The sequence below is a fragment of the Nycticebus coucang genome, chromosome 16 (genome assembly GCF_027406575.1).
Source record: "Nycticebus coucang isolate mNycCou1 chromosome 16, mNycCou1.pri, whole genome shotgun sequence".
Taxonomy (NCBI): domain Eukaryota; kingdom Metazoa; phylum Chordata; class Mammalia; order Primates; family Lorisidae; genus Nycticebus; species Nycticebus coucang.
The window spans coordinates 90,322,677-90,338,476 of NC_069795.1; the positions used below are offsets into that span (position 1 = coordinate 90,322,677).

Sequence of the window (15,800 nt, forward strand, 5' to 3'; positions counted from 1 at the left end):
CTACCATTTTATAGGTAGTGGTTCCCAACTTCCTGCCTGTCTCATCTTCTGGATCTTTGTTAAATAGCCTTAAAGAAGCTCATTTCCCCCTCAGGGCTTTCCAGTATGGTTGTCAGGAATGAATTTGTTCTTTTTGCAAGAATGTATATTGGCATGTGCTTGGAAGTGGTATCATTATATTGTTTCAGTTAGGAAATCATAGTGCACGATTCCAGGTGCCTAGTTACTACTAAGTTGACAATTGATCAAATTGTATTTACTTCTATGAAAAATTTACTTAACTAAAACAATAAAGTATAAAAACTTATTTCTAAAATCTTCACACTTGAAAATAGTATATCTGGGTATGTGCTGTAGTGCAAAACAGCAATGAGCTTGGAGATAGAAGACCTAGGGTTCTGGTCCACTATGTGATGTTGCAAAAATGACTAACCTAGCAAAGTGCAGTGGCTCATCCTGTAATCCTAGCACTCTGGGAGGCTGAGGTAGGAGTTTTGCTTGAGCTCAGGAGTTTGAGACCAGCTTGAGCAAGAGCGAGGCCCCATCTCTACTAAAAAAACAAACAAACAAAACTAGCCAGGTATCTTGGTGGGCACCTATAGCCCCAGCTACTCAGGAGGCTGAGGCAAGAAGATTGCTCAAGCCCAGGAGTTTGAGGTTGCTCTGAGCTATGATGACACCACAGCACTCTATCCAGAGCAACATAGTAAGATTCTGTCTCCAAAAAAAAAAAAAAAAATGACCCTCTCTGGATATAATAACACTTATCCTCCATGACAAGGGGTTGTGGAATAGATTAAAGGAACACGTCTGCAACAGGGCCCAGGATAGATTCTTAATCATTGTTAATTGAATACTCTTGGATATCTAGTTCCTTGAAAGTAGAAGCTGCGTGTTGTAAGATAAAGCATACAGTTCTTTCCCCATGTACTAGCAGATGTGTAGGTATAGAGGATCTGTTTCAGTTGGTCTGGGGGATCTTTTTGTTTGTTTGTTGTTTAAGACAGAGCCTCACTCTGTTACTGCGGTTAGGATGCCATGCTGTCAGCATGGCTCACAGCAACCTAAAATTCCTGGGCTCAAGTGATCAGCCTGCCTCAGCTGTCCAAGTAGCTGGGACTGTAGGCACCCACCACCCTGCCTGGATGATTTTTCTATTTTTTTTTTAATCAAAGTACTACTTTATTAAATGAGTTATTTTACACAATATGAACATCAATATAATTACAATTGTAAAAAAATTTTTATAATAAGGATGGACTGATTTTCAGATTTTCAAATCAGAGTCAACTGTACATTTATACAGAATTGTCTTTGCATGAAGCCCAAAAGGTAACAGCATAAAAATGAGTGTTTCTGTAGCCCCTTTATTTTTGCTGATCAACAGTTCGTTAGAAAAGCAGCTGCAGGACGGCGCCTGTGGCTCAAAGGAGTAGGGTGCCAGCCCCATATATCGGAGGTGGTAGGTTTAAACCCAGCCCCAGCCAAAAACCACAAAAAAAAAGAAAAAAGAAAAGCAGCTGCAGGTTTGTTACCTGAGGTCTGAGACAGTAGAAGAGTCAAAGGTGTCATGAATTCACCCGTCTTTATGCCTGAACATCAGCCAATTCTGGAGGAAGTGGAGTCTTAGGATGCTTGCTCTCAAAGTGCTGCTCGCAGATCTTAGGGTCTGGCATTTGTGTCCTACAGACGGTATTATATATTATATAAAATTATATATATAGTATATATATTAAGGCAGCTTTGGCAGCAGCCTTTGGGTCATGTCCTTCTTTCTTCTTTTGTCCAGCTTGCTTTTTGGCATTTTTCTGCTGGGACTGAATCTTCTGCTGTCCATGAGCCATATCTGGCCTGGGACAGTCTTGGGTCGGAGGGACAGTGCAGCGCTAGAGGAGTGGGGAGGTTGCTTGAGGGAGAGGAAAGGGGAGTGCGCCCAGCACCACTTCAGCCTTTTCTGCCCACCAATGAGTGGAAAGAGCAGATTTTTCTATTTTTAATAGGGACTGGGTCTTGCTTTTGCTCAGGCTGGTCTTGAACTGACCTCAAGTGATCCTTACAGGTATGAGCCACTGTGCCTGACCAGGAAGTTGTTTTGAAGTGATAGGCAAGATAAGTATCCATGCCGTACCCTTATAGTGATCTAGATAGAAACCTGATACTTTATCTGTGTAGAGTGAATGGCAGAAGTAGAAACCATTTTGATACATCACTTAAATTATTGAAATGTCACTTATTTCTCAGGTGTTATTTCCAATTTTGTCAGTTATGTATGTAAAGTTGCCACAGGAAGATATGGACCATCACTTGGTGCAGTAAGTATTTCTAATTTAAATTTAAAAAATTTTAACTTTTAAGTTTACTTTGAAATGACCTAGAAGAAAGTTCCAAAATTAATATAGAATTCTCATATGCCTTTCTTTCATTTTACTGTTAACTGTGACATCTTACAGAATCAAGTCCAGTTGTCAAAAACAAGAAATTAACATTGAAGCAATACTATTGATTAATCTACATCTAATTTAGAATTTGTAGATTTGTAAAGCTTTGTAAATTTTAGGCTATAGCTTTTTTTTTTTTGAGACAGCGCCTCAAGCTGTTGCCCTGGATAGAGTGCTGTAGTGTCACAGCTCACAGCAACCTCAAACTCTTAAGCTCAAGCAATTCTCTTGCCTCAGCCTCCCTCCTCCTAGCTGGGACTACAGGGACCCACCACAATAGCTGCCTATTTTTTGGTTGCAGTTGTCATTGTTGTTTGGCAGACCCAGGCTGGATTCAAATTCTCCAGCTCTGGCATACATGGCTGGCACCTTAGCCACTTGAGCTACAGGCTCTGAGCCTATGAACTGTTGGTCATCTATATGTACTTACTGAGAGAGAGTACAGACCAAGAGGAGTAAGTCATAAAAATGAATCTGGGGCGGCACCTGTGGCTCAGTGAGTGGGGCGCTGGCCCCATAGACCGAGGGTGGCAGCTTCAAACCCAGCTCTAGCCAAACTGCAACAACAACAAATAGCCAGGTGTTATGGCGGGCACGTGTAATCCCAGCTGCTCGGGAGGCTGAGGCAAGAGAATTGCCTAAGCCCAAGAGCTGGAGATTGCTGTGAGCTGTGATGCTATAGCACTTTACCAAGGGCAACAAAGTAAGACTCTGTCTCAAAATAAAAAAAAAAATGAATCTGGTACTAAATCCTCCTATTTCGTCAATATTTAGACAACTGGTTACTGTGTTAGAGCTTGGAGATGATCAAGATTCCTGCCCTCAGTAACTTAACATTTCAGGTGTTTAAAAAAATGTTTAGGACGGCTCCTGTGGCTCAGTGGGTAGAGTGCCGGCCCCATACACCGAAGGTGGTGAGTTCGAGCCCAGCCCTGGCCAAACTGCAACAACAACAATAAAAACAACTGGGTGTTGTGGTGGGTGCCTGTAGTCCCAGCTACTCGGGAGGCTGAGGCAAGAGAATCGCCTAAACCCAGGAGTTGACCCTGTCTCCAATTTATCGTGAAAAAAAAAAAATATTTAGGGCAGTGCCCATAGCTCAGTGGGCAGGGCACCAACACATACACCAAGGCTGGAGGGTTCGAACCCAGTCCAGGCCAGCTGAAACAACAGTGACAACTGCACCCCCTCACCCCCCACCCAAAAAAAATAGCCAGGCGTTGTTTCGGGCGCCTGTAGTCCCAGCTACTTGAGAGGCTGAGGCAAGAGAATCGCTTGAGCCTCAGAGTTTAAGGTTGCTGTGAGCTGTGACGCAACGGCACTCTACCCAGAGTTTCCTTATGAGTTTAATGGGTGATATCTAGGCACATAGAAATCTTTATATAATATTTCTTTAAAGACTATACATGAAGTTTGTACATATTTAAATACTAAAGTACATAAATGCATTCAAATGGTGATTTCATATTTAGAGGAACTCTTTTTTAAAAGGCTCAGTTTTGGAAAAGAATTCTTATGTAACATAATCAGCCCTAATTTGTGTGTTCATCCAATGTATTTATGCTCAGTTTTCCTAAAGAGGTCTCTATCTTGTCTATGACCAATGTACTTTCTTTTTATTTTTTATTTTTATAGAGACAGTCTCATTTTGTTGCCCTTGGTAGAGTGCTATAGTGTCACAGCTCACAGCAACCTCCAGCTCTTGGGCTTAGGCAATTTTCTTGCCTCAGCCTCCCAAGTAGATGGTACTGCAGGCGCCTGCTTCAATGCCCGGCTATTTTTTTTGTTGTTGTTGTCATTGCAGTTTGGCCAGGGCAGGGGTGAACCCTCCACCCTCAGTATGTGGGGCTGGCGCCCTACTCACTGAACCATAGCGCCGTATGACCAGTGTACTTTCTTAAACTCTTTTTTTCTTCATGGAATGTTTGTCTTCTATATGAAACTTGGTTCTAGTATAACTTACATATTTCAAGTCACATTTTCTACCTTATTCTATAACTAAGCACCTGCTAGATGAAGGCAGTGAAAACCACTAGGATGAATCAAAGTAAACTCAGACTTCAAATTTAGTTTAGTTGAGGGGAAAACATCTACTATACACTGAAAGGAAGAATTCTCTAGAGAACTTTAGGGCTCTGGGATAGGAAGACTATTTGCTGAAAGGATCAGGGAGGGGGCTTTTTGAAGTGCTCTTGGACTGCTGTTATTCTTATTTTTTTTATTATTATTATTATTATTTTTTTTTTTTGGTTTTTGGCCAGGGCTGGGTTTGAACCTGTCACCTCTGGCATATGGGACCAGGGCCCTACCCCTTTGAGCCACAGGCACTGCCTGTTATTCTTATCTTGCAGGTAAGCAATTGTAAGTCCCAAATTCATAGAGGATGGTAGTGTGGTATTTAGAATTAGAGTGGAGTTTAATCCCAGCTCTGCCACTTACCCATGATTTCCAAACTTCTCTGAACCACAGTTTCCCCATATAAAATGGAGATAACATTATGTATGTATTTCTGATTTGCAGTACAAATAGGTTTAGAGTGCATAGCACAGTTAGGAGCACATAGTAAGAAATATGGAGGTGGTACTTCTGTTCAGTCACCAAAATAATATAGAGCCATGGTAGGATGAAATTATCATCCCCAGATATTTTAATTCATCCTTGGTTAAAATTAAAGAAAATTAAATCACTAGGCTTAATAGCATCTTAGTGAGAAATCTAGAAGAAATAATATTGTCATAGTATTTGTTACAAATACTTTACATATTGTGTTACAAAATATAAAATCTCATTAGTAAGATATTTTTATCTCTCTTTTTTTTTTTTTTTTTTTTTGTAGAGACGGAGTTTCACTTTATCGCCCTTGGTAGAGTTCTGTGGCGTCACACAGCTCACAGAAATCTCCAACTCCTGGGCTTAGGCAATTCTCCTGCCTCAGCCTCCTGAGTAGCTGGGACTACAGGCGCCCGCCACAATGCCCGGCTATTTTTTTTTGTTGTTGTTGTTGCAGTTTGGCCGGGGCAGGGTTTGAACCCGCCACCCTCGGTATATGGGGCCGCCGCCCTGCTCACTGAGCCACAGGCGCCGCCCGATATTTTTATCTCTTAATAAGATACTATAAGATGAAGATGTCAATTACTATATTGGCAGTAGGGATCAAGAATTCTGACTAGTTTTGGTATTTAGTTAGAGCTATGTATGTTTTGAATCTCATCAAAAAATTAGTTTCTCAAGAGTTATTGGTAGAAAATTTTCTATAATCTGCTTTTCAAAAATTTAGTTTTTATAAATTGTAAACCTTAATGTCAAAATGGCAAAGATTATCAAATGTTTGTTGTAGGAAAGAGCATTTATTAAAATATTTGTTGGAGAAAATCTTTCCTTTTTTTTTTTTTTTTGGAGACAATCTGATTTTATTGCCCTCAGTAGAGTGCTGTGGCATCATAGGTCACATCAACCTCGAACTCTTGGGCCCAAGCGATTCTCTTGCCTCAGCCTCCCAAGAAGCTGGGACTACAGGTGGTCATCACAACGCCCTGAGACGAGGCCTTGCTCTTGCTCAGGCTGTTCTTGAACCTGTGAGCTCAGGCAATCCACCTGCCTTGGCCCCTCAAGTGCTAGGATTACAGGCATGAGCCACTGCACCCAGCTCTATTGGTTTAAAAGACAGGCAAGTGTTTTCCTGCATTAGCCTTCCAAATAGCTAGAACTGTAGGTGCAGGCCTCCATACTCAGCCCACAACCACCACACTCAAGATCATGAACATCACCCCTCGCCATCCCCAAGTTTTCCAGAGCTCCTGTGTAGTCACTCCTTCCTGCCTCTCTTCCTCCCCAGCAACAACTCACCTCCTCTCTGTAAAGACAGCTTAGTTTGCAGGTGGAGCCACACAGCATGGGCTTCTTTTTATTCTTATTGTGCTGGCTTCATTTATTCTATATAATTATTTTGAGATTTGTCCATGTTGTATAGATGATAATTTATTCCTCTATGTTAAGGATTGTTGCAGTTCTGCTGGGGCTGGGTTTGAACCCGCCACCCTCGGTATATATGGAGGTAGCACCCTACTCACCGAGCCACAGGCGCCGCCCTATGTTAAGGATTAATATTCCATTATATGGATATATTGTGTTTAGTCATTCACTTGATGGTAGACATTTGGGTTGTTCCCAGCTTTTTGGCTATTACATGTACAAAAACCCAGTTGTGAACATTTGTGTAACAACTCTTTGTATGGACCATATGCTTTTACTTCTGCCCCTCCCCCCTTTTTAATTCTGTACTATGAGAGTGCGTTTGAGTTTGTTTCTCTTGGGTAAACACTTAGGAGTGAATAGCTGGATCATGTGTTAGATAGGTTAAACTTTTAAGGAACTGCCACACCGTTTTCCAAAGTGATTATAGTCTTATAATTCTTTCCCACCAGCAGTGTGTAAGAATTCGTTTCTCCACATCTTCACTAACACTTGGTATGGTCCAGCCTTAAATTTCTGGTCTGTTGTGATATCTCATTTGGTTTAATTTTCATTTTACCAGTGATTAATGCTGTTGATCATCTGTGCTTGCTTGCTATCCATATATCTTCTTTGAAATGTCTTTTCCAGTCTTTTGCCTATTTAAAAAGAATTGATTATTTTCTTACTGTGTTTATAGTGTTTTTTATATATTCTGGGCATAAATCCTTTATCAGATTTATGACATGAAAATATTTTCTCTCAGCTGTGTATATATTTCTTTTAACAGTATTTTATTTCATTCTTTTTAAATTTCAAATTAATATGAGGGTACAAACCATTAGGTTATATAATTTACACACGACAGATAAAAAAAGTTGTAGTTGGGCTTGGCGTCTGTGGCTCAGTGAGCAGGCGCCAGCCACATATACCTGAGGTGGGTTCAAATCCAGTCCAGGCCCGCCAAACAACAATGACGGCTGCAACCAAAAAAAAAAAAGCCGGGCGTTGTGGCGGGCGCCTGTAGTCCTAGCTACTTGGGAGGCAGAGGCAGGAGACTCGTTTGAGCCTAGGAGTTGGAGGTTGCTGTGAGCTGTGATGCCATGGCATTCTTCCCAGGGCAACAGCTTGAGGCTCTGTCTCAAAAAAAAAAAAGTTGTAGTTGGATCTTACACCCAGGGAATGTGCCATATCCCCACTTGGTGGGAAGTTACTGAAGCCCCTGCTCCCCTTCTTGAATTCGAGATCAAATTCGTATAGAATACATGTGATGCTTGTTTTAGCAGTGTTTTTTTTTTTTTTTAGATAGAGTTTCACTATGTTGCCCTCGGTATAGAGTGCTGTGGCGTCACAACTCACAGCAACCTCCAACTCTTGGGCTTAAGCGATTCTCTTGTCTCAGCCTCCTGAGTAGCTGGGGCTACAGGCGCCTGCCACAATGCCCGGCTATTTTTTGGTTGCAGTTGTCATTGTTTAGCAGGCCAGGGCCAGGCTCAAACCCGCCAGCCTGGGTGTATGTGGCTGGCACCCTACTCCCTGAGCTATGGGTGCCGAGCCAACAGTCAGTGTAAGTTTTTAACTTGTATGAAGTCCAGTCTTATGGGTCATGCTTTTGGTGTCATACTTAGAGAATTTTTTGCCTGGTCACAAAGATTTTTCTCCTGGGTCCTTTGTTTTGTTGTTGTTTGAGGCAGAGTGTCACTCTGGGCCAGAGTGCTGTGGTGTCAGCCTAGCTCACAGCAACCTTAAACTCCTGGGTTCAAGCTACCCTCCTGCCCTAGCCTCCCTAGTAGCTGGGACTACAAGAGCCCACCACCATGCCCAGCTAATTTTTCTATTTTTAGTAGAAATGGAGATCTTATTTTGCTGGGGCTGGTCTCAAACTCCTGAACTCAAGTGATTTCTCCTGCCTCAGCCTCCCAGAGTGCCAGGATTATAGGCATGAGCCACCACACCTGGTCTAGAAGGTTTTTTATTTTAGGTTTTATACTTAGGTCTATGTTTCACTTTAAAAGAACTTAAAAATATTCTTGACCCAGTTTTACCAATTTTTAACATATGCCACATTTATCATTTTCGCTCTATCCTCATGCTTTTTCTGAATCATTTGAGAGTAGGTTGCATATATTATGCCCTTTTGCTCCTAAATACTTCAGTATGTAATGCATTATGTGCTAAGAACATGAATATCCTTATATATTCCATAGTATAGTTATCATATTCAAGAAATTTAACATTGATACACTTTCGTTTAACCTACAGTCCATATTCCAGTTTTTGTCAGTTGTCCAAATAATGTCCTTTGTAGTTATTCTTTCCCCCTAAGACGGTATGTTGCATTCAGTTGACATTTCCTTGTTGTGTTACTTGTTGCAGTCTGGTGCAATCATGACCGTCCTCGCAGCTGTCTGCACTAAGATCCCAGAAGGGAGGCTCGCCATTATCTTCCTTCCGATGTTCACCTTCACAGCAGGGAATGTAAGTACTTTTATGAAGTTCTAGAGACAGTGGTGATGTTTTTACATTGACCGAATTCTTACCCTTACATTAGAAATGCCCAGGGCGGCGCCTGTGGCTCAGTCGGTAAGGCGATGGCCCCATATACCGAGGGTGACGGATTCAAAGGCGGCCCCGGCCAAACTGCAACCAAAAAATAGCCGGGTGTTGTGGCGGGCGCCTGTGGTCCCAGCTACTCGGGAGGCTGAGGCAAGAGAATCGCCTAAGCCCAAGAGTTGGAGGTTGCTGTGAGCTGTGTGACGCCACGGCACTCTACCGAGGGCCATAAAGTGAGACTCTGTCTCTACAAAAAAAAAAGAAATGCCCGTAGAGGAGGACTCGGAGTTGTACCACTTCCATTCTCTCTCTTGTCTTTCAGGCCCTAAAAGCCATTATTGCCATGGATACAGTGGGGATGATCCTGGGATGGAAATTTTTTGATCATGCAGCACATCTTGGGGGAGCTCTCTTTGGAATGTAAGTTTGGTTGTTAATCTGCTTCCTCTGGTCACCCTTCTCTCCCTCCTCCCTCCTGAAGGCAGAACAAGACCCTTAGCTGTATACTGGAAGCAGAGACAGCAGGGCTGGAGGGCGAAGAAACCTCAACACCATTTGCTTTAGGCTGTACCTAGTTCCACCAGGAGAGGTGGGATGTGAGAATATTGGCCATGACCCTGCCTCTGTCATTTGTATAATAGAGAGTCTGTGCCGTTAGCCTACCCTTAAACTTAAGTCACACCAACTCCTGACTTGTCGTCATTTCTAGCCCCTGTGAAGAGACTGCTGCCTGGCCCCAGTCTTTGTCATCTTCTTTCTCCCCCTCAGGCTTTTTGCCTTGTGTCCCACTCTGCTGCCACTGTGTCTCACCAGTGCTGGGCACTAAGTTGGTGGAGCCATTTCTCTGCCTGCAGTGAGTGTGTGGGAGAAAGCTGCATGACTGATGTAAAGACCCCAGACATAGCCACTGTAGACCACTTACTTAGCATCTGGTGTCTGCAGGCACAAGGCGAGTTCCATGATGCTATCATTACTCCCATTTCACTGATGGGAAATTGAGGCTCAGAAGTAATCTTCCCCACACCTGTTAAATAGCAGGGGGTCTAAAGCCAGATCCAGAGCCCTCCCCCCTGAACCACACCCCGCAATCAGGGCTTCTGTTTGTGCCTCAGACCGCAGAATTTTGCTTAAAACCTAGTAGTTTAGTAGCAACTCCATCGTGGAAAATGTCCTCAGGACTCCTAGAGCCCATCTGACCGTGGCCCTTCATCAGAGCTCCTCTGTCTGGTGTGTTGGGTTCTCTAATGGTCTCTCTTCTTGCATACATTTTGCCTTTTGACCTTACTTGGTTTTTACTTTGTTTCATAATAGTGAAAAACTTAAGTTTTTTAATTAAAAACAAGGTAGAAAAATCTATTCTAAGTGAAGCAGTTTTGCCCTGTAGGCAGCAGAACTAAATGCCATTATGCCATGTATAATTTCCAGTGATGATTAAACAATAGCATATGTAAGTTCCAGCTTTAACAGCAGCACATTATAAATAGTAACTAGAAACTGACCTGATGTTACAGTATGAGAAACAGAAAGACTTATGAAAAGGGGTTCTGCTTTATGAGCTCTAAATTTATCTAGGTCCTTCCATGTATTCTTAAAGGGTCTTCTTCCCAGCAGGGTTTTATTCTTCTGAAATATAATTAGATGACCTTTTTCCATTCTGGAAAATAATTGGATCAAATGCATTTTAAAGTCTAGGATCTGAAAGGCACAAGAGTCTTTCTCTTTTCTAATTTCAGCTCCTTTTCATTTACTAGATGTCATCCATATCCAGAATTCATCTTTTCTAACATCTTTGATTTAGATTTAGAAGTCTAAAATGTTTTCATTTTATTTTTAAAGTGCCCTGGTTTTGTTGATGGTAAAAATTCGTGTAGTATGTACTTGCACATTGCCCTAACTTTACATTTCTGGCCAAATCTTCCTGTCTTCATGCTGTGCTGCAGTGCTAATAGCTGACATGTCGTTGTTTGCTATATGCCTAAGCCAAGAACTCTGATTCTCACAGAATTCAGTGAGGGAAGGGCTAATTTAATATTCTCTTTTTTTTTTTTTTTTGAGTCAGTGTCACTGTGTCACCCTTGGTAGAGTGTCATGATGTCACAGCTCACAGCAACCTCTTAATTCTTGGGCTTAAGTGATTCTCTTGCCTCAGTCTCCCAAGTCATTGGGACTACAGGCAGCAACCACAACACCTGGCTATTTTTTTGTTGTGGTTGTCTTTTTTTTTTTTTTTTTTGTAGAGACGGAGTCTCACTTTATCACCCTTGGTAGAGTGCCTTGGCGTCACACTCCCCACAGCAACCTACAACTCCTGGGCTTAGGCAATTCTCTTGCCTCAGCCTCCTGAGTAGCTGGGACTACAGGCACTGGCCACAACACCCGGCTATTTTTTTGTTGCAGTTTGGCCAGGACCGGGTTTGAACCCGCCACCCTCAGTATATGGGGCTGGCGCCCTACCCACTGAGCCACAGGTGCCACCCTGTGGTTGTCATTATTGTTCGGCAGGCCCCAAGTGGGGTTCAAACCTGCCAGCCCCAGTGTATGTGGCCAGCGCCTTAGCCGCTGAGCTATAGGTGCCAAGCCTAATTTAATATTCTTAAAATCTTGTGCAGTATTTCATTTTTTTTTTTTTTTTTTAATTTGGCCGGGGCTGGGTTTGAACCCACCACCTCCGGCATATGGGACCGGCGCCCTACACGCTGAGCCACAGGTGCCGCCCGCAGTATTTCATTTTATAGATAAGGAAACCATTTAAAGAAACAGCTTGGCTTGGCACCCATATCACAGTGGTTACAAGCGCCAGCCATATACACTGAGGATAGTCGGTTCGAACCCTTTCTGGGCCAGTTAAACAACGACAACTGCAACAAAAAATAGCCAGGCATTGTGGTGGGCGCCAGTAGTCCCAGCTATTTGGGAGGCTGAGGCAAGAGAATCACTTAAGCCCAAGAGTTTGAGGTTGCTGTGAGTTGTGACTTCACAGCACTCTACCAAGGGCAACATAGTGAGATTCTGTCTCAAAAAAAAAAAAAAAAACAACTGGCTGTCAAAGTCCTCCAGCTGATAATTATAGAACTGGAGTTTCTGACTGAGCACTAGATCTTAAGTTGCTGAGCTGCAAAAAAGGGTTCCTCAGACAGTCATTTTGAGGTATATTCCTAATTTTAGTTGAGCCCAACAACCAATTACCTTTAGATTTATGAGTATAATCAGAACAGTTTACCTGTAAGATAAAGCCTTTGACTCTGCTTGAAATTAGTAGGTTACAAAGATTTGGGAAGACACTTATTAATAAAGAGTTCCTGACCAGTGATTCATTTCTTGTCAGAATTTTTACAATTGCATTTGAATCTTAGGGTGATCCTTTTTATCTTGTTCTAAATTCACCAGAGAATTTTACTATAAGCACAAAAAAATTTTTTTACAGGCCTATTAATTAATTTACATCTTTTAAAATACCTTTTTTTGTAAATTTACTAAATCCTTTCTTTGGGATTTTATTATTTTCTTTATTTGTATTTCCTCTTTTTCTTTTTGAAACGGAGTCTCATTATGTTACCCTTGATAGAGTGCTGTGGTGTCACAGCTCATTTGCCACAATGCCTGGCTATTTTTTTATTGCAGTTGTCGTTGTTTAGCTGGTCCATGCCAGGTTCGAACCCACCAGCCTTGGTGCATGTGGCTGGCGTCATAACCACTGTACTGCAGGTGTGGAGCCTTTTTTTTTTTTTTTGAAACACAGTCTCACTTTGTCATCCTTGGTATAGTGCCGTGGCATCTTAGTTCACAGCAACCTCAAACTCTTGGGCTCAAGCAGTGCTCTTGCCTCAACCTCCCAAGTATCTGGAGCTACAGATGCCTGGCTAGTTTTTTTTTTTTTTTAGACCTGCTGGAGCTGGTCTTGAATTCGTAAGCTCAAGTGATCCACCCTCCTCGGACTCCCAGAGTGCTAGGATTACAGGCGTGAGCCACCTTGCCCAGCCTGTAACCATATATTTTCATAATAAGATTTTAATATATTTAGTGAACCTCTGCTAAGTTGACCACCTAAGGGACTGTAACAAACTGGTCATCATATGGAGGTGGTAAGCATAGGGAGCTAAGCTTACTGTCCTGACACATACACATGGTGCATGTCCGGTCAGCTCGAAGTGGTCAGTGTCGGGAGGTCGTCAGCTGTGGAGGTTCTACTGTATTAGGTGTAGGTACAAATCTAGTCCCCCCCGCCTTTTTAATTAATTTTTTTTGGTAGAGATGGTTGCCTAGGCCAGCGGTTCTCAATCTGTGGGTCATGACCCACAGGAACTGTATTAAAGGGCTGTGGCATTAGGAAGGTGAGAAGCACTGGCCTAGGCAGTTCTCCCATCTTAGCCTCTCAAAGTGCTAGGATTAAGGGTTGGAGCCATTGTGCCTGGTCTAAAGCCCTTTATAATAAGAAATACATGTTTACAACATTTAAAAAAAGTTGAAACATTTAACTGCTACTGTAATCCAATCTAACTCAAATACACTGTGTTTTCGCAGTTTTTCTTTTCTTTTTTTTTTTTGGTGCAGTTTTTTGGCCAGGGCTGGGTTTAAACCTGCCACCTCCCTTATATGGGGCCAGTGCCCTACTCCTTTGAGCCATAGGCACTGCCCATATACTGTGTTTTCAATGCTCTGGGAGATGCATGATCAACAAAATCTATCTTCTGCCTCCAGAAAGATGAAATCTGGGGCCTCTCTGGAGGCCGAGGCAGGTGGATAGCCCTGAGCTCCCAGCCTGACCAGAGCCTGTCTCTAAAAACAGCCAATGTTGTGGCGGGCACCTGTGGTTCCAGCTACTTGGGAGGCTGAGGCAAGAGAATTGCTTAAGCCCAAGAGTTTGAGGTTGCTGTGAGCTATGATGCCAAGCACTCTACAGAGTCCCAGCTACTTGGGAGGCTGAGGCAAGAGAATTGCTTAAGCCCGAGAGTTTGAGGTTGCTGTGAGCTATGATGCCAAGCACTCTACAGAGGACAACAAAGTGAGGCTCTGTCTCTTTCATTAACTGCCTTTCCAAATCAACCCTTTGTCCTCCAGGAGCCTTTTCCAGCCTTCACTCTGTTCTTGAGGGGGAGGTAGGTGCCGCCTAAATTACACTTGCACCCTGTCTGCCCTGGGAGAGGGAGCTGGATCTCAAAGACAGGCCCTCCTCAGTCTCACATGAGGTGCTCCCTAAGCGCAGCAGTGGGGGCAGTGCTTGGAGCATAGGCTCCAGAGTCAGTGTGGGTTCTAGACCCAGGCTGGGGTTTCCAAGCTGTGGAGACTGAGCAGTGAAGTAACTAAGCTTCTGAGTGCTTCGGCTTCCTTGGCTAATTGCTCTGGCTACTTCTAGGCAGTTTTGAACAGGAGAAGGAGGATCAAGCTATTTGTCTTTATAAAGAGTGGGCAGAATTTGGCTGAGCAGCCCATCCTTTGTGTAGCTGGGTGGGAGATGTCAGGAGGCATGTCCAGCCATTATTAGTAAATCTGTGTCCTAACATTCAGGACACCGAGTTAGGCTGACCTTCAGGTGAGTCCTTGACTGACTACCAGCACCTTGGGCAAATTACTTTCAGACTTGGTTTCCTCATGTGTTTATTGGGAGAGGTGATACTTAACTTGAATCAAAGTGTGTGTGTGAAGTACTTACACATTTCAGGTCACTCAGCCATCGTCCCATCCTACTTAGAAGTTGTACATACTCTGTATATTAAAGCTAAATAATTTATTTACATTAAAGTAATCAATTGGCTGTTTTAATAAGCTACATAGTAAATGACAGTGGAATTTGATTTTTTTTATTAAATCATAGCTGTGTGCATTAATGCAATCATGGGGTACAATGTGCTGGTTTTATATACAATTTGAAATATTTTCATCACACTGGTTAACATAGCCTTCACGGCATTTTCTTATTGTGTTAAGACATTTATATTCTACATTTAGTAAGTTTCACATGTACCCTTGTAAGATGCACCTTAGGTGTGGTTCTACCAATTACCCTTTCTCCACCCATCCTCCTCCTCCCCTCCTCATCCTCTTCCTCCCCTCCTCCTACCCTTTCCCCATATTTTTGGGCTATAATTGGTTTATAGCTTTCATATGAAATCTATAAATTGGTTTCATAGTAGGGCTGATTACACTGGATACTTTTTCTTCAGTGACATTTGATTTTTAAAAATGTCTACTTGATATCATTATGGTATTTACACCATTTGTGTTACACTGTTTGAGTGTTGGACCCGTATTTTTTTTTTTTTTCCTCCAGATGGTATGTAACTTATGGTCATGAACTCATTTGGAAGAACAGAGAGCCTCTAGTGAAAATCTGGCATGAAATAAGGACTAATGGCCGCAAAAAAGGAGGTGGCTCTAAGTAAAACTGGGCTTGGACAATACTAGTGCATCTGGGCCGTCCTGCCTGGGACCTACAGGAGTGCCTGGGCCCTGGAGTGACCACAGCTGTGCTCCTGCTTTGAAGACATTGGCATCCAGCCTCCCAGCGATTTATACTGTGTCCCCCAGTCTATGTCTACAAAAAGTGAATTACAACAGAGTTGTGAAATAAAGGTTTATATCTCTAGTTTGTAAGCAAAGGATGTGTGCTTTTTCTTTAAGAGCACTGACGCTTCTGTGGCGTCTTGTGTTGTTGCATTGACATAGTTTGGAGGGACCTGGGGAGAGTGCATGTTCAGAGTCCTAATCAAAGTGCTGACATCCTGGTGTTTGTACCGGCTGTCCAGCACCTCTGTTCAGAGTATGCACTGCTTACCTGCCTGGCCTGTGGGTTGGCTGACAGTCAAAAGTCAGAGTGTCGTTTCTCTGGCATGGTCTAAAATAACAGCTGCATTATTTTCC

General features: G+C 42.7%; 1 protein-coding gene and 1 pseudogene across 1 annotated transcript in view; one reads left to right on the forward strand and one right to left on the reverse strand.

Annotated features, from left to right (window-relative positions):
- Positions 1 to 15,533, forward strand: part of PARL (presenilin associated rhomboid like) — a 60,715-nt gene extending 45,182 nt beyond the window's left edge. The window contains exons 7-10 of the mRNA XM_053565123.1: positions 2,242 to 2,312; positions 8,766 to 8,867; positions 9,265 to 9,362; positions 15,211 to 15,533. Coding sequence (XP_053421098.1) covers positions 2,242 to 2,312; positions 8,766 to 8,867; positions 9,265 to 9,362; positions 15,211 to 15,322 — 383 coding nt within the window. The 3' untranslated portion in view covers positions 15,323 to 15,533. The remainder of the gene's footprint in view (positions 1 to 2,241; positions 2,313 to 8,765; positions 8,868 to 9,264; positions 9,363 to 15,210) is intronic.
- LOC128567691 (zinc finger protein 706-like) lies at positions 1,361 to 2,234 on the reverse strand (annotated as a pseudogene).
- Positions 15,534 to 15,800: the final 267 nt, after the last annotated feature.